At 41.6% G+C, this 24,731-nt stretch overlaps 1 protein-coding gene across 2 annotated transcripts in view; it reads left to right on the top strand.

Annotated features, from left to right (window-relative positions):
• Positions 1-7,986: 7,986 nt before the first annotated feature.
• The window catches only part of wscd2 (WSC domain containing 2), a 332,148-nt gene continuing 315,403 nt past the window's right edge, over positions 7,987-24,731 (top strand). For both annotated transcript variants that reach the window (XM_069932664.1, XM_069932665.1), the window contains exon 1: positions 7,987-9,108. In XM_069932664.1, coding sequence (XP_069788765.1) covers positions 8,688-9,108 — 421 coding nt within the window. In that variant the 5' untranslated portion in view covers positions 7,987-8,687. The remainder of the gene's footprint in view (positions 9,109-24,731) is intronic.

Genomic DNA, 24,731 nt, shown 5'->3' with positions numbered 1-24,731 from the left:
AGAATACCTTCTTCATCAGAATCAGAAACAAGTCACGACACTGAAAATCTGCCTTCCTATCATTTGGAACTTTCAGTGATTCTGGATCTGATTCACGTGGTTCTGTTTACCAATGTTCCCACAGTCCCTTTAAGTTCGCCATATCTTACTTCCCATGCACCCTTTAAACTTAACTATTCACTCTAAAATGTTGTTCAACATTGAAAATGAAAAGTGAATTCAAAGTATGTTGTTAAGCAAGAAAGTCTTCCGAATGTTGGTGTTTCACCAGCCATAAAAATCCTATAGTCTGGAAAATCTCCCAACCTGGTATCACCAATATCCCCAAGCATGCTGAATTAACAGAATTTTATTTTGGTTTATTTGCTCATGAGATCCCAATTTCTGGCAAGGACAGTTTCATTTTAATTGTTAATTTAGAAATGCAGCACGGTAACATACCAGTATTGGTTGTCCATCGCTGATCACCCCAGGGGAAGGTATTGGGAGACTTGGTTTTGAAAACTGGGAGACTTGCATTTTCTGAGCTTGAAAACAATACATAAATGTGCTGGAGAAATTCATTGATGTCTTTTGATTCCTTGAGACCAGCGGTCCTCGACCTTCCCTTTCCACTCACATACCACCTTAAGTAATCCCTGTGCCCCATTGGGTGCTCTGTGATTAGTATGTGAGTGGGAAGGGAAGGTTGAGAACCTCTGCTCAATTGTTACTGTTACTGAAATAATTTGCTTGAGAAAAATTGTCCTTGGCCCATTTCCTTTGGAGTTCTGAAACCGTGCACATAACGAGTCAATTAAGTACGATTGAAACAGTGGTTCTCAAACTTTTTCTTTTCACCCACATACCACCTTAAGTCTTTTTCCTTTGGCTTGGCTTCGCGGATGAAGATTTATGGAGGGGGTAAAAGTCCACGTCAGCTGCAGGCTCGTTTGTGGCTGACAAGTCCGATGTGGGACAGGCAGACACGGTTGCAGCGGCTGCAGGGGAAAATTGGTTGGTTGGGGTTGGGTGTTGGGTTTTTCCTCCTTTGCCTTTTGTCAGTGAGGTGGGCTCTGCGGTCTTCTTCAAAGGAGGTTGCTGCCCGCCAAACTGTGAGGTGCCAAGATGAACGGTTTGAGGCGATATCAGCCCACTGGCGGTGGTCAATTTGGCAGGTACCAAGAGATTTCTTTAGGCAGTCCTTGTACCTTTTCTTTGGTGCACCTCTGTCACGGTGGCCAGTGGAGAGCTCGCCATATAACACGATCTTGGGAAGGCGATGGTCCTCCATTCTGGAGACGTGACCCACCCAGCGCAGCTAGATCTTCAGCAGCGTGGACTCGATGTTGTCGACCTCTGCCATCTCGAGTACTTCGACGTTAGGGATGAAAGCGCTCCAATGGATGTTGAGGATGGAGCGGAGACAACGCTGGTGGAAGCGTCCTCTACCGGGATCACCTACGGCTCCTAGAACGCTTCCACCACCACCTTAAGTAATCCCTTACTAATCGCAGAGCACCCATTGGGGCATAGGGATCACTTAAAGGGGTAAGTGAGTGGAAAGAAAACAGTTGAGAACCACTGCTCTAGATGCTGCGTGACCTATCAAGTTTCTCCAGTATTTTTGTGCATTGACCCAGTTCAGAGGGTAATTTAAGAAATTATCACATTGGTGAATCTGGATTTACGAAACATTTCCTTCACTACAAATTAATGGTGAACTACATTATCTTTGATGCTACCAGAATTTTAATGGCAGATCATTCAGTTAAATAAACTTAAATTCCCCAGTTTCCACAGTGTGATTTGAATCTATGCGAAACCTTTTAAAAAAATTATTTCAAAATTCCCCAGAAATATTCAGCATCTTTGGAGAGATGCAAGATGATGGTACATGGGACAGACAGGCTGATTGTAAATTAATTCTAAAAGAAGAAGGGTCCAGATGAGAGGTAAATGGTTATAGTAATGAATAGAAGCTTTGGCCATGAACCATCTCTGTGGTTCAGGAAGTAGCAGAGAAAAGCCTGGAGACGAGTGTTGTTGTCCTTGGAACATGGTGCATTGTGGAAGGATTCAAAATGATCAAAAATCAAATGGAGATAAACTGTTCCTGTTGGCTGCACATTAAAATTCAAGTTTATTATTATCTGACTGTATACATACATCCCAACGAACAATGTTTTTCGGGTCCACAGTGCAGACACATACACGAACAATACACAACAGATAATAATCACATGTATGTATAAAGATATAAAATAAAATAAATATATATAAATATGTTGGAATAATTTACTGTTACAGGATACTGTTCTTCACTCTCACAGCCTATGGGAAGAAGCCTGGCACTCCTGATTTAAGGACCAAAGATTTAAGATTTATGCAGTGGGCAAAAAGAAACAAAAGCAACGCAGGGAAAACTTTTTCACTTTGAAGATGTTCAGGATCTGGAATGCAGTGAGCAGGAGGGAATATTGGAGGGAGATGCATTCAAAGATAATTATTTAAAGACTTGATACAAATTTACAGAACTGTGCAAAGATGATGGAGGAGTGGAACCAAGTTGATTGTTCTCTGTGGTCAGCAAAGAGAGACTGGATAAACTGGGTCTTTATTTCATGGAGCTCATGATACTGAGAGGTGACCTTAAAGAGTATATAAAATCATAAGTGGCTTGGACCAATTGAAAACTTGAAGGCCAGGATGGATGTAAGTGAATAATGGAATGTGGGAATTAGGCAGGATAATGGACAAATCATGGGGTCAAGCACAGTATTATTGAATGGAGAATCCGTCCAATTGGATTTTCTGCCCACTTGTTCTTCCACTGTTGCGACTTGGATGCCATACAGTGGGAAGTAATTTCCATGGCCACACACCAGCCCTTTTAGGGGGAAATGCTGAGCAATATATGTATTCTCTCAGAAATTAGAATGAATGGCACTTTGGCAGCAGGGTTTAGTTTGGAGCTGGCTGTAACACAAAGACCTTCCACTTCACTGAACTTCTGTATGTGTGATAACCATATGTACATCAGTATTAATGGAATTTTTCTCTGGTCTTTCATAAATTATGTAAGGACTGAAGAAAGCCAGACATCTTTCAGATATGAGTAACTTTTCTGAAGGCTGGAAATGGAAATACTGTATATCATCGTTCCTGCACAGTGGGAGGAACTTCTACAGACAGACTCAAGACAGCAGCCCCCTGCTAGTCTCAAGGAATAGGGAGGGATAAACAATAAGGACAGTATTTTAGTGTCCCTAACCAGGTTCTGCTTCAACACCACAAAAGGATTGTCGATATTATTTTAATGACATTTTTTGTTTGCAGTAGGATAACTGGATGTTTATTTCCTATCTATTTATTTGTATTGTCACATTTTAAGTATACTATTTAATTTAGACACAGCACAGTAACAGGCCATTCCAGGCCACCCAAATGCACCCATATGACAAATAAACTTACCAACCCCATATATCTTTGTTAAGTGAGAAGAAACCAGAGAAACCCATGCAGGTCATGGATAAATTGTACAAACTCCTTACAGACAGCCGCTGGATTTGAACCCAGTTTGCTGGCACTGGTAATAGAACAACTGCTAGGCTAAATATGCACTACTGTAGCTGTTTTGTTTAAAAACTAAATACCTGCATTGCTTCAGCAATTAAGACTGTCAGTGAATGTACATTGTACAATGTATATGGCAATTAAACCCTTTGCCATGATCATGCTGTTTTTTTTCAGCAAAACCCATATTCTGTCAAACCTGAAGGTTATCAGTTTCTCTTTTCCTTGATGCTGACAATTTCCATCATTTGGAAATTAGTTTTATTTTTATTTTTTCAAGGATGACAGATTACCTTCTTTAAAATTTGAATGATGCTTTTGTGACACTGGGATGGTTTGCAGATATCATTGCTATTTTTTTTCTACGTTCCAGATTTAGTACCCAGTTGAACTGAAGTTCCCTAGTTGCTCTGGTGAGATTTGAACTTGAGACTCTAGAGTCTTGGTACTTAATTGTTGTGCTACTGAACTGTGAGGTGTCTGGATTCCACTTGTTCTGTTTTCCAGACAGGTTTCCCAGACAAGGAGTATGACAGATTAAGATTGGTCCATGAGAAGTTTTACTGTTTTGACATCCAAATAAACTGATAATTTTGTTGTTAGACATACATTGAGAATCTGGTTTCAGTTCAGGAAACATTTTGGGTATCATTGACTTGTATTAATTAGTCCTATTTTAGGTAATTCTCTTTTTAAAATCTTTAGTTCAAGATAGAAGTTATCATCATTTGGTTAAATTTAGGAATCCAATCTTTTTTAGCTATTTTTACTGACCAAAATCTTACTTCTTTTGAACAATTATCCACCAAATTTATAATACCAAGACATCATTTATTTTGCTATTTACAAGTTAGGAGCTTTTTAAATTCTTTAATCTTGAAGCTCCCTGAGACCTAGAACCTGATATCAATGAGTTGATAATTATAAAGAGGTGGTATCTGGCCTTTTTGAATTACTTTCAAATTCTACGGATAGTCCCCGGGCAGAAATAAAAAGCGATGGAACGAGATTCTCGCTAGTTATTTTCTGGAACTACATGGAATTTTAATCTGCATTTGTCTTCTCTTTGTGCGAGACATTCATAATTACAATTCCAGTACACTGGGCCCACTGTTCCAAAGTTCAATTGGCTAAATTCTATTCTAATCTCTCTTCTAAATGTGATCAATATATAAATGAAGGAGGTTCATTGTATCATATATTCTGGTTATGTTCTTCTCGTTCCACTTTTTGGGAGGGGGTATTTCGAACCTTGTCTTTAGTTCTTAACATTACTCTGACCCCAAATCCTTTTATGGCTCTCTTTGGAATAAGTGGGCCGTCTGGTTTAGTTCTGATTGCGTCACAATCTCATGTGATTGCCCTCACCCCCCTTGTTGCAAGAAGAGGCATTTTAATGAGATGGAAAGATCCTGTCCCTCCCACTCATGATCAATGGTTGTCTGATATGACGACATGTTTGACTTTGGGGAAAAGATTAGATGGTCCACGACTGAAATGAATCTTAACTTTGTTTCTTTTCTTAATTACTCTCAAACTTTGTGAGATTAACTGGTTTTTGGTTTTTGGATGCAATGTTTACCATCTTTTTCTTGTTATTAGGGAGGGGATTGAATTAGATAATTAGTGTAGTGTTTTTCTCTATAATCTTTCTTTTTTACTGTAACGTAGATCTCAGTACTATTTGTACTGCTATATGAAATTTGTTAAAACTTTTATTAATTGCTATGTACCCTATGGAACATTTATTTGATAAACCAATAAAAATATTGAAAAAGAAGTTTTCCTGTGGCATCATGGGCAGATGGGGAGGAATTGTTGATGCTGTTAAGAGGAACCTGGATAACTGTTTGAAAGGGAAGAATTTCCAGGACAAGAATGAATGGAACAGGTGGGATTGCTCTGACAGAGCAAGTGCAGTCTTGAGGGCCTAAAGGGCCTCCTTCTGCACTACAACCATGCCGTGATTCTGTGACTTCCTCCACAGTAAGGGGGCATAAGACAAAATTAAAATTCTGCCAGCAAAAAAATCATTTCTTCACCCGATGGAGGTGCAAGTCATTGGTGCAAGGTTACCTGGTTAACTCGCTGTTGATATTGATTAATGGGGTGCGGGGGAGGGGGGGGGACAACAATATTCTGATGAAACAATAGTTGTCTCTCTCTCTCTCTCTGCAAGGGCTGCCTGATCTGCTGAGTATCCCTGTGTTTATTTCAGATTTCCAGCATTTGCACCTTTTTATGGCCTTTGATAGATTTTACTAGCTGATGGTTTTGATGTCACAGAGCCAAGACAGGTGCACTGGGTCAAATCGGCAGACACATCTAATTGAATAATGGAACAGCTTTGATGGGTGAATGGCTGAGTTTATCATGCCCGATTGATCAACGCAAACACAAAGGATAGCTCCAGGATGTAATGTGATGTAACCTGGATGATTTCCAACATTTGGACAAGGACAGATAAAGAAATACTCTGTCAAACACACTGATAGTTATTATTGGAAAGCCACAATGAAGGTTAAAATGATACACAACTGGATGGAGCCTCTGTTTCCTTTCACTCAGATAAAGACAGGGGGGGGGGTCTGAGAGAGTGGTGGGTACCAGGAATGCATTGCCAGGGGTGGTGGTGGAGGCTGGGACAATTAAAAGGCACTGAGGCGCATGGATGCTTGAAAAATAGGGTTATCGGTATGAAATAGCAAAGGATTAGATTGTTCTGGGGTAGGTTTTCATAGGTCAGCACAACATCATGGGCTGAAGAGCCTGTAAGCTGCTGTACTCTTCTATGTTCTAGAATGATAGCTTCAGTCAGAAGTTCTCTTTCTTGGGAAGTATCATACCTTGCTAGCTTCAGGTCAGTTGAATCTTGAACCAAAGTGAAATACAGCCATGTTATCATGACGCTTCAGCAACAGGGACTGTGTGAAAATCTACAGAGAGATCTTTGGAGGGATCTGTACAGCCAGGGTTCCCAAGTGATTTTGTCTTTGTAGAGCAAAGGCAGTCTTTGTGTTTTGCCAGTGGTTAGTGATGGCAATAATAAAACTTCATTTACTATCTAGTACAAAGTGACATGGATCAATGCAACGCAGACTGCTGGATACAATCTGCCAACTTGGTGCTGATTTGCATTCTTATTACTTTATAAGCTGTAAACCTAGCAGGGTCTTTCAACCAATAACAAAGAGAGGTGAGGGGGATGGGAATGGCGAGTGGTGGACAGCTGTTGTATTTGATAGCAGTAGCACAAGAAATAAGCATTTCAGAATGGCCCAGCAATGGAGTGGTTAGTGCAACACTATTACAGCTCCAGTCACCTGGGTTCGAATCTGACACCCATTGTAAGGAGATTATACAATATCTCGTAACCTGCATGGGTTTTCCCTGGGTGATCCAAAAAGATATGGGTTTGGTCGATTAATTGGGTGTAATTGGGTAACGGGGGTTTCAACTGCTGGAATTGGTTTCTACCCTATTGTAAATTTTAAAAATTTAAACATTAAAAAAAACACTAAATGCTAAGGAAGTGCTGATATAACAATATGCCCGTTCTTGGTTTCATCTGCTGTCAGATTGAGGCCAATCATGAATTTGAGGACTCTTTCCTCCTTGAAAGCAATGACCCTAACAAGCATGGATGCCGATTTTTCTCATTTTAGTCAAAATGCCCTGTTCCCATCCCTTCTTTACCTACTCCAGTACTTATTTTGGGAGGAGAGTTCACTCTTTTAGAAAGAAAGCGAAGGGGAATTTCTTCTGTCTGCAAGTTGAGAATCTTTGGAATGTATTCCAGATGGAGAATGATTTTGGTATACTTGAGGGGTTAGACAGGGTCAGGGGAGTGAGGCACAGAATCAGCCATGAACAGGTTAGCAGATGTCAGCAGAAGGAGCTGTGTGGCCCTCTCCTGCTTTTAGTTTGCATGTTTGGCAGCAATATTACTGGGACATCGGATATTTTTCCAAATTTCTGAGCAACTGAAAACTGCATTTCTCTGGGCTTTATATTGATTCCCATCAGTCCTTCCAGATCTCTCTCTATCTCTCTCTCTCTCTCTTCTGTCTCTCTTTGTCTTTCTCTTCTCTGTTTCCCTCATTTTTTTTCTTTTTCCCTTGCTTTCTGACTCCATGTCTGTCACTCTCTCTCTCGCTCTCTCTATCTCTCGCTCTGTCACTTTTGATCTTCAAAGGTCACTGGTTATGATAGATTTTTTTTGATTTTTGTACATTGTTTCATTCTCTTGCAGAAGCCGTTCCTTTTGCTGATGGATCAAGTGTCGACCTGATGGACAGAGACCGCCTTGGGCTCACTGCCTCTTGCTTCTGAGTCTCTCCGCAGTGACCTAAACAAGCTTCATTTGTACACAAGGACTTGGGGTGGGGGGGGGGGTGGGTGGGAGGGAAGTTTGGGGACACGATGGGCAGGGACAGAAGGTCTCGGGGGATAATCCCCAGGGGAAAGAAAAGATATTTGCGAAAAAGCTACATCCACGATTCAAATGGAAACTGAGCAGCTCGTCTGCTCATTCACTTTCAAGCTGTGTCCACGCTCTTGATTTACCAAATAAGCGTTCTCTGTCACCAGTCTCCCCAGGGGCCTCCAAGGAATTTAAACAGGGAAGAGATATCCAAAATACTCTGTTAAGACAGCCCAGAGTGAATATAATATTTCAGCCTACTCACCTAGACTGTACCGCCGAAGGCAGAAGATTGATCACCTAATCATCATCCCGGACAGATTGGAGTGGTGGGGAGAGCGGAGACTGCGTTGGGTAGGAGGAAGGGTCTCTCTTTCATGGGGGGCAAGATACAAATAAATGCCCTGAATTCAACGAACACGAGGAGTGCTTTGTGAGCAATCAGCCTGGAGATTATTATTCGGTTCCATTTGGTAACTGTCTTTCTCCAGTGAAAAGGGACACAAAATTGAAGAAGCACAAATTTGGAAACCAGCATTTGCAGAGGAGCAGGACTGTCGTGTGACTCTTCTGGCATTGGTGTAGATTACAAAATATTTTGTACCTGTATTTTTTTTGTGAAGATTCCCAATTGTTGTTTGAAATATCTCTATTTTTATACTTGCTGTCTTGAAATTACATCTCATTCAAGGAAGGTAATGTGTTGGGAATGGCCAGATTAGCAATCAAGATACAACGGTATTTCCGGAGAAAGCCACTGCGATTTCTCACCTTTATAATGATTTACCTCATGGCTGGAAGTCTGGTATTTCTGCACTCGGGCTTCGTGGGAGAGAGTGCCATCACAGAGGGGACCTTGCATCCCTGGGAGGGGCCAGCTCATGGAGCTCTAGGTGCTCCCCCTGGCCTCCAGCAGTTCTCCTTGCTGCCCTTTGGGAGGGCACACAAGGAAACCCCAGAGAAGGAGCAGTGGTCAGAGGAGTCACCAGCCCTGCCCAGGAGGTATGGGCCGCCTTGGTTGAAACCAGCCTCACAAGACTCCTTGGACAAGCTGAGATCTGGAGAACATTTTGGCAGCTGGAGCCGGGCCCTGAAGGGAAAACTGTCCAGAGACCAGGAGGAGAACAGAGGTAGGTGAGATCCATTGATGGGAACAGGTGCTTTTCGCCCTCTGTTTTGCTTTGAAGGGGTGGAGAAAAATAGAAAAATGATGTAGAGGTACTCCCCAACTTACAACTGTAATTTGCACCAAAGGATCGGTCTTACCTTGGAAAGGACATATGTCAAAATTGCGTACATTTGTTAAAAAAAATATACAGGAAAAAATGTAAAATTTACGTGGTTTATATTGTATCTGACAAACTTTAAGAGGGATACTAGGCATGTAAGAGCCAAAATGTGCATATTTACCTTGTTATTTGGCATCCCGGGATCAGTAGGCTGGGCGTGGCCATCTTGATTCCTTTCTGCATGTGCAAATCTTCAGTTGGCACATGCACAGTGGCATCTTGTCTTGGAGTTCAGTTGGCACATGTGCAAGAGTTAAGCGCCCTAACGATATTGAATGTGTATCCTTAACTCTCACGCATGCTCTAAGTGAAATCTAGCATGCGAACCGCGCATGTGCCTACCCAAGACTCGCGCACGTGCACAGAAATCAAGATGGCCGCGCCCAGCCTACGGACCCCGGGATGCCAACTAACAAGGTAAGAACACACATTTTGGCTCTTACATGCCCTGTATCCTTGTTACAGTTCGTCAAATGCAACATAAACTGCGTAAATTTTATATTTTCTCTTTGTGTTTTTTTAAATAAATTTTTGGTTATATGTACGGATGGATGTAAGTCTCACAAGTTGGGGAATATCTGTTAAGGCAATATCTTCTTACAGGCATGCAGTGGCATTCCCCTTGATGTCTGCAAGGAGAATAAATGCAATGTATTTTGATCTTATGGACATGGTTAGTTCACCAAACCACAGCCAATGAAACATGGCACACTCAGTGCAATAATAATTAAAGGGTTACAATTCTGAAATGGAGTTAACAATTGGAACCTGAGAACACTGGATTAAAAAGATTAAAAACTGATTTTATTTGATAAGCGGCTTTGGTCACCATTGATAATTAAGGATTGTTTTTGGTCTCCTGGGCTACTTCTAGTTGTTTTGAGTATGTTGCCTTGCTCCCTTATCTCATACCCGTTTCTTGGAATTTCTGCTGTACATCCACTGAGACTTTGGCTGGACAGAAATAGTCATGGGGTGATGCCACCTGAAACAGGCCCTTCAGCTCACTGACTGTGCACTGACCATCAACCACTCTTTTACAGTAATCCATTATCCTTAAATAAGGCTTTTATTTTTGTAGTGAAGAGAAGTGACCTAATGGAGATGTCTATGATTATAAGGGGCTTTGATAGTGTGGGCAGCCAGCACCTTTTTCCTGGTTGACAATGTATTTGTGATGCATGTTCATGACAATAAATTCTGATAGCAAATACTGGAGGACACCTGCTCAAGGTGAGTGAAGGAAAGTTTAGGGGAGGTGTTAGGTAAGTTTTTTACATAGAGAGTGGTGGTGGGAGCCTGGAATGCAATGCTAGGGGTGGAGTTGGAGGACAATAAGGACATTCAAAATACACTTGGGTAGGCACATGGATGAAGGGAGATAAAGGGTTATGGGTGTGAGATAGGAAACAAATGGATTGTTCTGGCATAGGTTCACATAGGTCAGCACGATACCATGGGTTGAAGGGCCTATACTGTATTGTAACATTCTACGATCTAACCCAGTAAACATCATAAAGGCCCCGTGTAATCCTGACCAATGTCAGATAGATTTTTACATAGTAGGGGAATTAAGAGATATAAATTTAAGGCAGGTAGGTGGAGATAAACCTATCATCAGATCAGCCATGATCTCATTGAATAGCCGAACAGGCTCAATAGGATGAATGGCCTACTCCTGCTCCTATTTCTTATGGTCACGGTCTCTTCTCACTGTTGCCTCCAGGCAGGATGACTCAGAATCCTGAAGTCTAGCACCTCTAGGTTGAAGAGATTACTTCCAAGGGCTATCCAGCTTTTGAACCCCTTTCCCCCAATATCACACAAACCACAAGACAACTACAAGACAGTCAACCATCTATCTGCAGTACAGACACAAACATTTATTTGCCATGCTGGTCAAATGAATATTTATTAATTTTCATTCTCTTTTTATAGTAATATCCTTTTTTCCTCCTTCTGGTGATTATACTGAAATTGTAGGATGTGTGTTTTATGTAATGGGGAGGCTGTAGCAAGTAAGACTTTTATTACATTGAATATATATATATGACAAGTTCATTCCATTCAGTTTGATTCACATCACGGGTAATTAATTAACAGTGACCCATTAACCTGCCAACCTCTCATCTTTTGGGGCAATCTGAGCACCCGGAGGAAACCTGTGTGGTCACAGGGAGAATGCGCAAACTCCACACAGACTGCACTGGAGGTCAAGATTTCACCAGTGTTGCTGGTGCTCTGAGAGAGCAATTCTATTCACTGCACTACTGTGCCTTCCAAACCTACAAAAGTTTCTTTTATTGTCACATAACAGAATAACCATGGTGTACTTCAACTTTTGTCTACCTTAAGGATTGCCATGAGGATTGCCTTACACAACTAACGATAGGAGAAAGAGGAGCAAAAGAGAGTCACTGAGTGTCAGTGGATTCTCCTCCAGTGCACCTCCAGCCTCTCCAGCCCAGACTCCAGTTCAAATCATCGGCAACCTGAGCTCCAGATCCAAGCCTCCGATACGATCAGGAAGCCTTCAGCGCCCAAGCCCATTCGGGAGCCCTTCTTGCTCTCGGAACCCTCTCAAATCCCAGTTCTGATGATTAGTTCCCACGTCAGTCTCCGGCAGCCCACAACCTGTGTTAGTCCTTCCACCACAAGTCGCCATAAGCCTGCAGGCTGTGAGGGTACTTCAACTGCTGAGCCCCTTGCTGGTCCACTGCCGTGGTAACCATCCTGAAGGCTCACCATCCCCAGGGTCAACCAATTTTATATGAGGTGTTAATGACAGGCTTCTGGACTCATTTTGTACACACGATTTTTCTGCTGCATCTCCCACCTCTCCACATCTAACCGGCTAGCATGATCCTATTTCCGTCTTTCATCCTTCAACCCCCTCTCAGTCCACCAATCATCTCCTAATCCCTCCCCTTTCCCTTACATTAGTTATCTTCCCTCCTCACAGTCAGTTTTAATTTTCATTTAATTGTTTTTTAAATTTAGCAACACTGCTCAGAAACGGGCTCTTCCAGTCCACATTGCCCAAATGCACACGTGTGACCAATCAACCTGCTAACCCCAAATGTCCATGATACGTGGGAGGAAACCGGAGCACCTGCCAGAAACCTATGCAGACACAAGGAAGACGTACAAACTCCTTACAGACAGTATCAGATTCAAACCTGGGATGCTCGTGCTGTCGTAGCACTGTGCTCTAACCACTGCACTAACCGTGCCACCAAATGAAGTGACTTGACCCAGAGTGTCAACTCTCCATTTCCCTGCACAAATGCTGCTTGACCTGTTGAGTTCCTTCAGCAATATGCTGTTGGCTCAGGTTTCAGCATCGGCAATCTCTTGTACTACCAGTCCAGGGCGTCCCTGCGTTACGAACATCTAACTTATGGACAACTCGTACTCATGAACAAACTGCCCCAATTCGCGCATGTGCATAATGATCCCTCACGAATGCCCCTTTCTGGTATGCAAGACATCGATGGAACAAGAGTAAATGTTAACTTTTAATCATGATCTTTTTTCTTTTTTTCTATCTGATCTTTTTTACAGTACTAAGACGAACCTTTGACTAACTGAAGCTAAATAAGAACCGTATGTACCTGTTCCGACTTATCTACAAATTCGACAAAAACAGACGTGGGAACAGATCTTGTTCATAATGTATAACCCTATTCTTCATTCACCTTGATTTGAATACCTTCCTCCTTGAACACTTTCATTTAATTTCTCTCTATTGTTCTGCACAGATGCAAGTTCCAGCTCTTGTTCAATAGTTGACTGTCTACTAAAATTGAATTGTCAATGCATAAATCGAGGGCATTTTTTGGGGGGTGTGTGTGCTCTGTATTTGGTTTGTAACGAGGTAATATTCTGTTGGGCTTTTCTTGCATTCATGAGGTATTATCTATTGTGGATCCATTCTGATTTACATGCTGAAATATTAATGACTATAATATCACTGTTGCAGTTTATAGTATCTCTGCAGTTAAATTACTTCCCTGTAATGATGCTATTAGTCCTGCCGTAGATTGTTCAATGTGGAAGATACTAATCATGAATTTATTCTGAGTACGAACTTGTATTGCATTACATGAGCATCCTATTAATAATCTAATAGAAACAAAAGCAGATGATCAGCAATACCAATCCTACTGACCCATCTGCCCATTATATCCTCAATACTTTTTCCGCCCAGCAGAAATGCAACCAATTCTTTTTTTAATCTATTTGTGCAGTCTAAAGTCATTCCCTTTAATAACTGGAGTTTGAACCACAATCAAATTTTGATTTGAGAAAATGAATTTGTGATTCAATTAAGTTTCGAACTTGAGCCTGTTGGACGGCATCTTAATTTCTGGTATATATTTAATTGGTTTCTGTGTAAGTTGCAGGGTTCCAAATTTTTGTTTTGGTGTGTTTTAGTTTGACTGGTTGTCCCCCAATGGTGCTCTGGTTGGACCTAAACTAACCTGTTTTCATCCGCTCTAATACTTCATCGCTTCTGTCAGCATCTTGAAATTACAAGAAAGGCCAAAAGCAAAGGGCCAAGAACTCTGCAGGAGGCAGTTAGCTTCATTGTTCCCTCCTTGTAAGGGCCTTGGGAAATAACATTCCATTTCATCTGAAAGACAGTCTCTTCAACCAGAGTTGATGACCTTGTTTATTTTCCCACAGTGCAGCTCGACCTGCTGAGTATTTCCAGCATTTTTAGTTTTTTTTTAAAATTTACACCACAAATAGAAGCTAATTCCAGCATTGAGATCCGTGCAGCTCAATGGCACCCAATTAACCTACAGTCGCATACATTTTGGAGGGTGGAGGAAATGAGAGTACCTGTGAAAAACCCATGCAAACATGGGGAAAACGTTTAGACTCCTTACAGATGGCACAGGTTTAGAACTCTGGTCACTGGCATTCCAACAGCCTTGTACTGGCCGCTACACTAACCGTTCCACTTTTGATTTTGGTTTCCAGCATCTGCAGTTTTTTTGGATCTCACCCATTTAGAGAAATTCTCGATATTCCATCCATCTCCTCTTCACTTTCTCTGACTCCAACTTTAACTAACTCTCGCTTTCTCAATTCTGAGAAAAGGGCCTTGCACCTGAGATTTTGGCCATTTCTTGTTCCACAGCTGATATTGGGAAAGTCTTGTTGGCTTTGCTCTGCTCTAGCTGATCTCTCGCTGTAACTCTACACTATGCTTTATTTCTGTACTCTGCATAGGTTGAGTAGCTGGATTGCATGCAAAACAAACTTCCTCACTGCACATCAGTACTCGTGACAATAAACTTGAATGAGTTCTTCCATCATTTTCTCTTTTTACTTCATATTTCCACTGTCTGGAGCTTAATTCCATTGCCCTCTGATGAAAGGATGACTGAGCTAGAGCTTTTTGGAGTGACAGAGGATGAGAGGTGACTTAATAAAGGTGTACTCAAGATGGCAGAGGCCGACAGCATCGAGTCCACGCTGCTGAAGATCCAGCTGCGCTGGGTGGGTCACGTCTCCAGAATGGAGGACCATCGCCTTCCCAAGATCGTGTTATATGGCAAGCTTTCCACTGGCCACCGTGACAGAGGTGCACCAAAGAAGAGGTACAAGGACTGCCTAAAGAAATCTCTTGGTGCCTGCCACATTGACCACCGCCAGTGGGCTGATATCGCCTCAAACCGTGCATCTTGGCGCCTCACAGTTCGGCGGGCAGCAACCTCTTTCGAAGAAGACCGCAGAGCCCGCCTCACTGACAAAAGACAAAGGAGGAAAAACCCAACACCCAACCCCAACCAACCAATTTTCCCCTGCAACCGCTGCAACCATGTCTGTCTGTCCCGCATCGGACTTGTCAGCCACAATCGAGCCTGCAGCTGACGTGGACATTTACCCCCTCCATAAATCTTCGTCTGCGAAGCCAAGCCAAAGAAAAGAAAAGATAAGATAATGAGAGGCATAGATAGGGTGGTCAGCCAGCATCATTTTCCCAGGGCAGCAATGGCCAATACCAGAGGACATCCATTTAGTGGAGGGAAGTTTTGGGGCGATATCAGAGGTAAGTTTATTACTCAGGGAGTGCTGGGTGCCTGGAATGCATTGCTGGGGGGGAGTGGTGGAGGCTGGTACAAGAGGAACATTCCAAGGTCTCTTAGGTAAATACATGGAGGTAAAAAAAATAGAGAGTCATGAGCTGTGAAGTTGGGCTGTGAACTTGCTTTATACCCTTATGAGACTGAGTGACTCTGTGTGATGATAACACCATTTACAAATTTGCTGGCAATACCCTCATAGTGTTCTGTATTACAAGGGGACAATGAATCAGCATAGAAGAGGGAGAAGGGAATCTTTGCTGAATGGTGTACTAACAATAGCTTCTCACTCAATGTCACCAAGACCAAGGAGCTGATTGTAGACTTCAGGAAAGGAAAGCCAGAGGTGTATGATCCAGTGATGATTGGGGGAATCAGAAGAGGAGAGGATGAGCAAATATAAATTCCTAGAAATCATTATCTTGGAGGGCCTTTCCTGGACCCATCATACTAATGTCATCGTGAAGAAAGCACATCAGCACCTCCCCTTCCCCAGGAGTTTGCAGAGGTTTACTATGTCATTGGAAATCTTAGTAAACTTGCCTTGACTTGACAGATGCTTAGTGGTAAGAGTGCTGACTGGCTGCATCACAGTCTAGATTACAGGAATACCTCTGAGTAGAAAGCCTTGCAAAGGTAGTGGACACATCCCAGAACATCACAGGCAAAATCTCTCTACCATCGGGAACATCTACATGAAACGCTGCCACCGAAGAGCAGCGGCAAGCATCGAGGGTCCTCACCAGTTTGTTTAAATTTCTTTTCTGTTCACATTTCTCCCTTTTTTGATACTTATCTTTCTTCTTGAGTACAGTTACTGAGAAGTGGAAATTTTGCATGGTCCACAGGAAAAAGAATCTCATGTCATTCATGTCATGTCATGTCATGAATATAATGGACTTGAAATTTGAATGGTTTAGATTGCTGTGACTTAGGGTTATGTAGGTTTGTACAGACAACATCATGGGCAAAAGGGTCTGAATGAAGGGTATGTTGTATGTCTGTTGTTTCTTTTTTGAGTAATGTAAAATGTCTCCAGTTTATCCCCAAGGAGTGCTAGGAAAACAGATTTGGGCCTGAGTAGTGCTTGCAGAAAATATGAAATGTGAACAAATATTTAATCAGGTTGACGAGGTAGAACTAGAGAGAGTGAGGAAAGAAGTTTGAGCCATTGCCTCTAAAGACACAACTACAGGGGAGAATCCAAGGAGAGCAGGAACATATGGGATGCTACAGACAAAGGGGAGAGGTCCTTGGACGAAGTTCCAAGTTGAGGTGAAGTATTTTAATACTGAGGCTTCACCAGGAAATATAGTCAGACTAATGGACAGTCTGTTGGATTGTCATTTCATGAGGTATCAGACCCATGAAGGTGATCTTGGTATTGGTTGAGTTATTTGAAACTGTGTCAAGGAGTCATACAGCATAGAACAGGCCCTTCAGTCCATTTCCTTCATGCCAACCAAGTTGGCATTCTGGACTCTTGCCTTTTGCTTGCATTTGGTCCATATCCATCTAAACCCTTCCTGTCTACAAATCCCTCCAAATGTCAACCCCACTCAATTACAATGGGTGCACTCAATGTAGCCTCCTCTACATCAGTGAGACCAAACACAGAATGGGTGACTGCTTGGCTGAACATCTGCTCTCTGTCCATGTGCAACAGCTGGAACACCTGGTTACCAGCCATTTTAATTCCTTTCCACAAAGTCCTGCCTTTTCCTGACCTCATCCATTGCCAGAGTGATCCCAAACTTATACTTGGGGTGGCATGGATAGCGTAGCAGTTAGCGCAATGCTATTATAGCACCAGCGACCCAGGTTCGAATCCAGCACTGTCTGTAAGGAATTTGTATGTTCACTCTGTAGCTGCGTGGGTTCCCTTTGGGTGCTCCAGTTTCTTCCCACAGCCCAAAATGTACAGAGATTGTTGGTTAATTGATGTATTTGTGGGGCATGGGCTCATGGGCCGAAAGGACCCATTACTATGCTGTGTATCTGAATTCATTTAAAAAGCAGCTTGTCATATTCCGCCTGGGCAGCCTAACATTGACTCTTCCAGTTTCAGGTAATCCCCGTCCCAAAATAGTTCCATTTTCCCTTGACCTCTTCCCATTTTACCTAATGCATTGATGTACACTCTTCTCTCTTATGCCCAGTATCCTATTTCCTACTTGCCATTTCCCAGCCCTTCCCCTCCTTTTAATCTTGGTATCTCCCCCTCCCACCTTTTTCTCCCAAAAAGTGCCCAGATCTAAAATATTGATTGTCTACCTTTCTCTGAAGACATCACTGCAGTGACCTCATTGACATGCTACAGAGGTTAATTGTGCTCTTATTCACTCAATAATCTTTAACAGATGCACAACACTTTCCCAGAAAAAATGCATCAAAAAAATAAGTGCCTGGGAAAATATACGGGCCATTTTTTAAAAGAATAATTAGCAGTACTTAACTTGTGTGAAATATGACTGCGAACTTCACGACAGCCTTGTCTCTAGTGGCTGACAGAGAAAGCTTTATTTAAAGAGCAGCAATTGTTCTACCTGTTAAAGCTCCTAGTACTTCAATCATTTGCCAATGGCATCTTGCCTTATACCTCACGACATCTCTTGTTTACCTCTCCTACCTAAATATCTGCCCTAGGAATTCAAGGGAGGTTTAGTTGTAGCAGTATAATGCTGAGGGAACTCAGAGTCATTGCAAATATAATCTGATACATGGTCTTAAACAGGATTCCCAACCTCCCTCACCCCACACCTGCACCTCAACCTTCTTTTATGAAGACATATCATGTCCCGTGTAGCTGCATTGATGTGTTCACCCTAGTGTCACAAGGCAGCTAATACTGCTAAAGTGGTCATTAATTTTGTGGCAGCTTCCCAGCATCAAATGGTTGTTCTTGTGCTACCAGGGAGTTGTCTGTGGAATCAGGATGTTGAGTAGAACCAAGGAACAAAATGCATACACTAAACTGACATTGGGTCTGTTTGCTCTGTAAAGACACATAGAGGTTATGATGTTTTTGGAGTAACGGAGACATGGCTGCAGGAGGGACAGGATTGGTAAATTAATGTTACAGGATATACGTCCTATCGAAAAGGCAGAAAGTTAGGTAGAGGAGGTGGAGTGGCTCTTTTGGTGAAGAATGAAATTCGGGCACTGGAAAGGAAAGACATTAGATCAGGTGGAGTAGAGCCTGGATAGAGTTGAGAAATTCCAAAGGCAAAAGAACCATAATGGGGGTTATATACAGACCTCCAAACAGTGTCTCTGATGTGGGAATCAGTATAAATAAAGAATTAAAAATGGCACGTCAGAGTGGTAGTGATACAGTAGTTATGGGTGACTTCAACTTCCAAGTGGACTCGGGAAAATCAAGTAGGTGTGGGAAAGCTAGAGAATGAGTTTATTGAATGTCTCCGAGATACATTCTTGGAGCAGCTTGTGATGGAATCTACCAGGGGGAAGTCGATTCTGGACTTGATACTGTGCAACGACGTGGAGTTAATAAGGGACCTTGAGGTAGGGGTGCCATTAGGTAATATTGACCATAATATGATTATTTTAATCTGCAAATGGAAAGGGAGAAGAGAAGGAAGTCAGAAACATTAGTGCTACAGCTAAACAAGGGTGACGATACAGCTATGAGGGAGGAGCTAGCCAAAATAAAATGGAAGGACGTTCTAGCTGGGAGGGCAACTGGGCAAAAATGGAAGGTATTTCTAGACATTTTTCACAAGATTCAGAATATATTCATTCCAAAGAGGAGGAAAGGCTCTATGAAGAGAATATGGCAGTCGTGGTTGACAAAGGAGATCAAGTGAAGTATCAGGTCTAAAAGAAATAAGTATAAGATGGAAAAGCAGAGGATTGGGAGGCCTTTAAAAACCAACAGAGAGAAACTAAGAAAGTCATCCAGGAGGGGAAAATTAAGTATGAGAGTAAATTGGCAAGTAATATAAAATGGGATAACAAAAGCTTCTTCAGATATGTTAAAAAGAAAAAATTGGTTAGGGCCAAAATTGGGTCCTTGAATACGGAGAAAAGTGAAATTATCAATGGGGACATGAGGAATTTAACAATTACTTTGCATCTGTTTTCACCAAGGAGGATATAAGTTATGATCAGAATAGGGGAAGGGGTCAAGCAGTATCTAAGGACTTCATGAAATTACCGAAGGAAACAGAGAATCTGATGGATATCCAGATCCAGTAGCAGGTGGTGGTGAGCAAAATGTTCGAACTGAGGCCTGACAAGTCCCCTGGGCCTGATTGGCTGCATCCCAGGGAGCTGAGAGAGGTTGCTCTGGAAATTGTGGAAGCACTAGTTGATATTTTCCAAAGTTCTTTAGATTCCAGGGAAGTGCCTGCAGACTGGAGAGTAGCTGATGTTGTACCACTTTTTAAGAAGGGAGAGAGAGAGAGAGAATACAGGAAATTATAGACGGGTCAGCCTGATGTCGGTGGTGGGGAAGATATTGAAATCCATCATTAAAGGAGAAATAGCAGAACACTTCGGAAGGAATAATAGTATCGGTGCTGGTCAGCATGGGTTCCTTAAAGGAAAATCTAGCTTGACTAATCTCCTGGAATTTTTCGTGGATGTAACAAGGAGGGTGGACTCAGGAGAGCCAGTAGATATGGTGTACTTGGACTTTCAGAAAGCCTATGAGAAAGTCCCACACAGGAGGCTAGTTTACAAAATCAAGGAGCATGATATCGGGGGTAGGGTGCTGTCATGGCTAGATAATTGGTTGAGAAATAGGAAACAAAGGGTTGGGATAAACGGGTCATTTTCTGGATGACAGGATGTGACAAGTGGGGTCCCGCAGGGGTCGGTGTTGGGCCCTCAGTTGTTTATCATTTATGTAAATGATTTGGATGAGGGGATAAATAACTACATAAGCAAATTCACAAATGACACTAAACTGGGTGGTAGTGTAAAGAGCAAGGAGGATGTCAGGAAATTGCAAGGGGACTTGGATAGTTTAGTGGAGTTGGCAGAGAAATGGCAGATGAAGTTTAATGTGAGTAAATGCAAGGTTGTCCATTTGGAGGCAGAAACAAGAGAGCAGAATATTATTTAAATGGTGTTAAGCTAGGAAGTGGGGTAATGCAAAGGAATCTGGGCGTACTTGTTCACCAGTCATTGAAAACTAGCATGCAGATTCAGCAAGCGGTGAAGAAGGCCAATGGTATGTTGACTTTCATAAAGAGGGGATTGGAGTATAGGAGTAGAGAAGCCCTCCTGCAGTTGTACAGGGCTCTGGTGAGACCTCACCTGGAGTATTGCGTCCAGTTCTGGGCCCCATATTTAAAAAAGGACATACTTGCTATAGAAGGAGTGCAGAGCACATTTACAAGGTTAGTTGTCGGGATGGCAGGATTGTCATACGCAGATAGGTTAGAAAGACTGCGATGGAGTTTAGAAAGATGAGGGGGAGACATGATAAACTTTCAATATGGGAAAAAGAAGCAAATGAGTCCTTTAAGTGACATTGAGTAAATCCCATCACCTCCTCCAAAGTCATCGCCTCATGTGCCCTGTAACCTCTGTCATCCCTGTCCTGTCCAGTAGTGAACCTGAGCTCATGGCATCCTGGTTTCAAATCCCTTAAGTGCTAGGAAACCATCAGCTCAGGGACACTCTCATAATGGTGCCCTCAATAATGCACGTGCTGTTTGAGCAGAAGGCAACTGCAACCAAACTGCCCATCGTGTTCTGTGGGAACCAGGCATTGGGTCAGCGCTTGAGGCTATTTGGTAGCCCTTGCTTACCATCAGCACCCTCACAGATCCCATACCTGGTTCCCACAAAGCTCATTGGTCTATTTGGTTATAGTGGTCTCCTCTAAAACAGCACATGCATTTTTAGGGCACCATGCCTATGAGATGGTCCCTAAGATATACAGCCCCACCACATCTTAGGTCCACTGTAGCGGAGACGAAAAAGGCTTGAAATTCTATGGCATTTTTCACTTGGCCATTGCAAACAATAAAATGCTTTTAAAGTGGGAATATTGTTACTTTTTAGGAATGACTTTATCTCCTACTATCAGTGACCAGAAAATCACAGAGGACAATTAACCTACCAATCAGCTTCTGAAAAGAAAACCAAAGCACACAGAGAAGATCCATGCAGACAGAAAGGAAGACTTGCAAACTCTTCTCAGATAGTGTCAGAGGTCAGATTTGAACTTGGGTCACTTGAGCAGTAGGGGAGCAGTGTTCCCATCTGTGCCCCTGTGGCATGGTCCGTCCCAACTTCATGAAAACGAATGCATTTGCCTGAAGATTTTTTTAATAATGAAAAATATCCATTTTTCCCTAACAATGCCAAGAAGTGAAGATTGCCTCAAAAGAGGTCAGCATGGTAATTGAAGGAATATGGAGAAGTATCGGGGTACAAGATCAACGCAAATAAAAGTGAAGCGATGCCAGTGAATAATGCGGATTTCACAAAGTTTAAGAAAGAATCACCATTTAGATGGCAAATACAAGCAATCCAATACCTAGGTATACAACTAGATAATCATCTAGGCCATCTATACAAACTAAATTATCAGTCATTAATGAAGAAATTACAAGACGACTTAGAACATTGGAAAGATTTACCACTAACACTGATAGGAAGGGTAAATTGCATTAAAATGAATATCTTCCCAAGGATACAATACCTATTCCAATCGTTACCAATTCACCTAACAGATAAATTATTCAAGGAGCTAAAGAAAATAATAAAGAAATTCTTATGGAAAGGTGGGGGGGTGAAATCAAGGATAACGCTAGATAAATTAACAGAATGGTACAAAGAAGGGGGCTTACAGCTACCAAACTTTAAGAATTATTATAGAACAGCACAATTAAGATACCTATCAGATTTTTATCAAACAAGGGAAAAAACCAGAATGGACCAGCTTGGAGCTAGATAAAATAGGGAAGAAGGTACCTGAGCATATACTATATAAGTGGGATGAAAAGCTGGTGCAACATAGGAATTCACCAGTACTGCACCATCTGTTCAACATTTGGAAGAAGATTCACGTAGAAAGGAATAAAACAAATTATCAATTACCAAAATTAATATTGACGCAAAATCAACTAATCCCTTTCACAATAGATAATCTTTCCTTTAGAGAATGGGAGAGAAAAGGGATCAAAAGAATAAAAAATTGTTTTTCGGGAAATAAATTATTATCTTTTGATCAAATGAAGGACAAATATGGTATAACTCACGGTAAAATGTTTGCATGCCGCCAACTGAAAACCTACTTGAAGGACGAACTGGGAAGCAGGCTGAGGTTACCAGAAGGAAGCAATTTTGAATATGTGATTACAGACACAATGATAATTAAAAGATTTATAACAAACATGTACATCAAACTGCAAGAGAAAGAGAACGAGGAAACAAGCTGTAAACCCAAATAAAAATGGGAACAAGATCTAAACATAAAAATAAAGAATGAAACATGGGAAAAGCTATGCTCCGGAACTATGAGAAATACAATAAACACAAGGTTACGCATGATACAATATAATTGGTTACACAGGCTATACATCATGCCCCAAAAGTTAAAAAAAATGGGACCCAACAGTATCAGACAGATGTTTTTGCTGTAAGAAGGAAATGGGAACAACAGTACATGCAATTTGGGCATGTGAGAAAGTGGAAAAGTTTTGGGAAGATCTAAACCAAGTATTGAATAAAATCACAAAAAGCAACATACCAAAAAATCCAGAGATCTTTCTTCTAAGTAATATAAGAAGTAAAGAACTTGGACTCAATTTGGATGGAGCACAAAAAAGATTTATTATGATAGCCTTAGCTGTAGCAAAAAATGTATTATGTCAACCTGGAAATTAGAAAAGAGCCTGAGAATACAACAATGATACATAGAAATGAATAAATGTATTCCATTGGAAAAAATAACATATAATTTAAGAAATAACATCACAGTATTCGAACAAATTTGGGAACCGTACATGGAACACAACAGAGAAGTCCTACCGCGGACCTCCACCGCCTAAAATGACAGAAGGAGAAGATGACGAAATGAACTGACCCAGTGTGTAAAAGTAAATGACACAATTTTCTTGTTTATTTTCATTGTGTGATGACATTGTTTAATGGGTTTAATGTTTCATATATATTGAACGTTGAGTGGGTGGGGAGGGGGGTGAAGGAGGGAGGGAAGAGAGGAGGAAAATGACACTGTGTATATTCAAGAGGGAAATGTTTGTGTGTATTTTGGTCAGTATGGTTCATAGTGTGAAAAATTTTTTTTTAAATTTTAAAAATGAGGTCAGCGTGGTTAGCATAACATTATAACAGTGCTAGCAACCAGTGTTTGAATCTGGCGGTGTCTGTAAGGAGTTTGTATGTTCTTCCCATGTCTGCGTGGGCTTCCTCCAGGTGCTCAGGTTTCCTCCACTCCTTAAAAACGTTGCAGGTTAAATGAGTGTATTTGGACAGCAAGGCCTTGTGGATCAGAAGGCCCAGTTATATTGTTTTATGTCTAAATTTTATTAAAAATATATTTTTTTTTTACAAAAGGAAAACCTTCAAGGTCTAACGAGCTGAATACAGTGATGATGCCCTTGGCTACGTGACATTGCAATGTGTGGAATGATATATAATTATTTGTTTGAACTAATACCACTTTGATTCATGAGAAATATGAAGAGGTCTAAATTAATTATTGTCTATGAACAACTAAACATAAAACATTTTGAGCATGGTAGTATATTAATCCAGTGTGTGTTCGTCTCATCTTTGTATTGCTTTAAGTTATTGGAATTGGCACTGCTTCAGTGTTTGATTTTGTGGCAGGTTTGATTTGCCAGCCTCTGACATCAACGCGTTCTTTCATCCATGCCATTCTCTATTGTACTACAGCCAACATCTCATGATCTCACAGGGTGTGAGATTTCATCGGCCTTTTGGAATACCAGTAGATGATATGGGACATTGCCATCCAATTCCTTTTGGTGTTGCTCTCTGTGACATTTAATGGATTAAAAGTCTATACCTCCTGTTGTCTTGGAAAAGCAGCCAACAAGGTAGAGGACCCATCCCAGCCCAGTCACACTTTTCTCCACCCTTTCAATGGGCAGAAGGTACATGAGCATGAAAATATAAACAATTTGAAGGACCATTCTTTCCTGCTCTTTATCAGATTCTTAAATGGACCTGATATTGGTAAAAGGTGAAGCCTCTGCCCTTTTTCTTATGCCCTGCAATGATGACGTTAACATCTCTAGCTACTTTTAAACTCATCAGGACCCTGTTCCAGCTCCCTTTAAATCAGGCTCTTGAACCTCCCCTTGTACATTGATCATGGACTGTTCTGACACTACAAGACAA

This window comes from Narcine bancroftii, chromosome 4 (genome assembly GCF_036971445.1).
Source record: "Narcine bancroftii isolate sNarBan1 chromosome 4, sNarBan1.hap1, whole genome shotgun sequence".
In the NCBI taxonomy this organism is placed as follows: domain Eukaryota; kingdom Metazoa; phylum Chordata; class Chondrichthyes; order Torpediniformes; family Narcinidae; genus Narcine; species Narcine bancroftii.
Note: the sequence above shows the minus strand (reverse complement) of the source record. Positions and strands in the feature narration are given on the sequence as shown.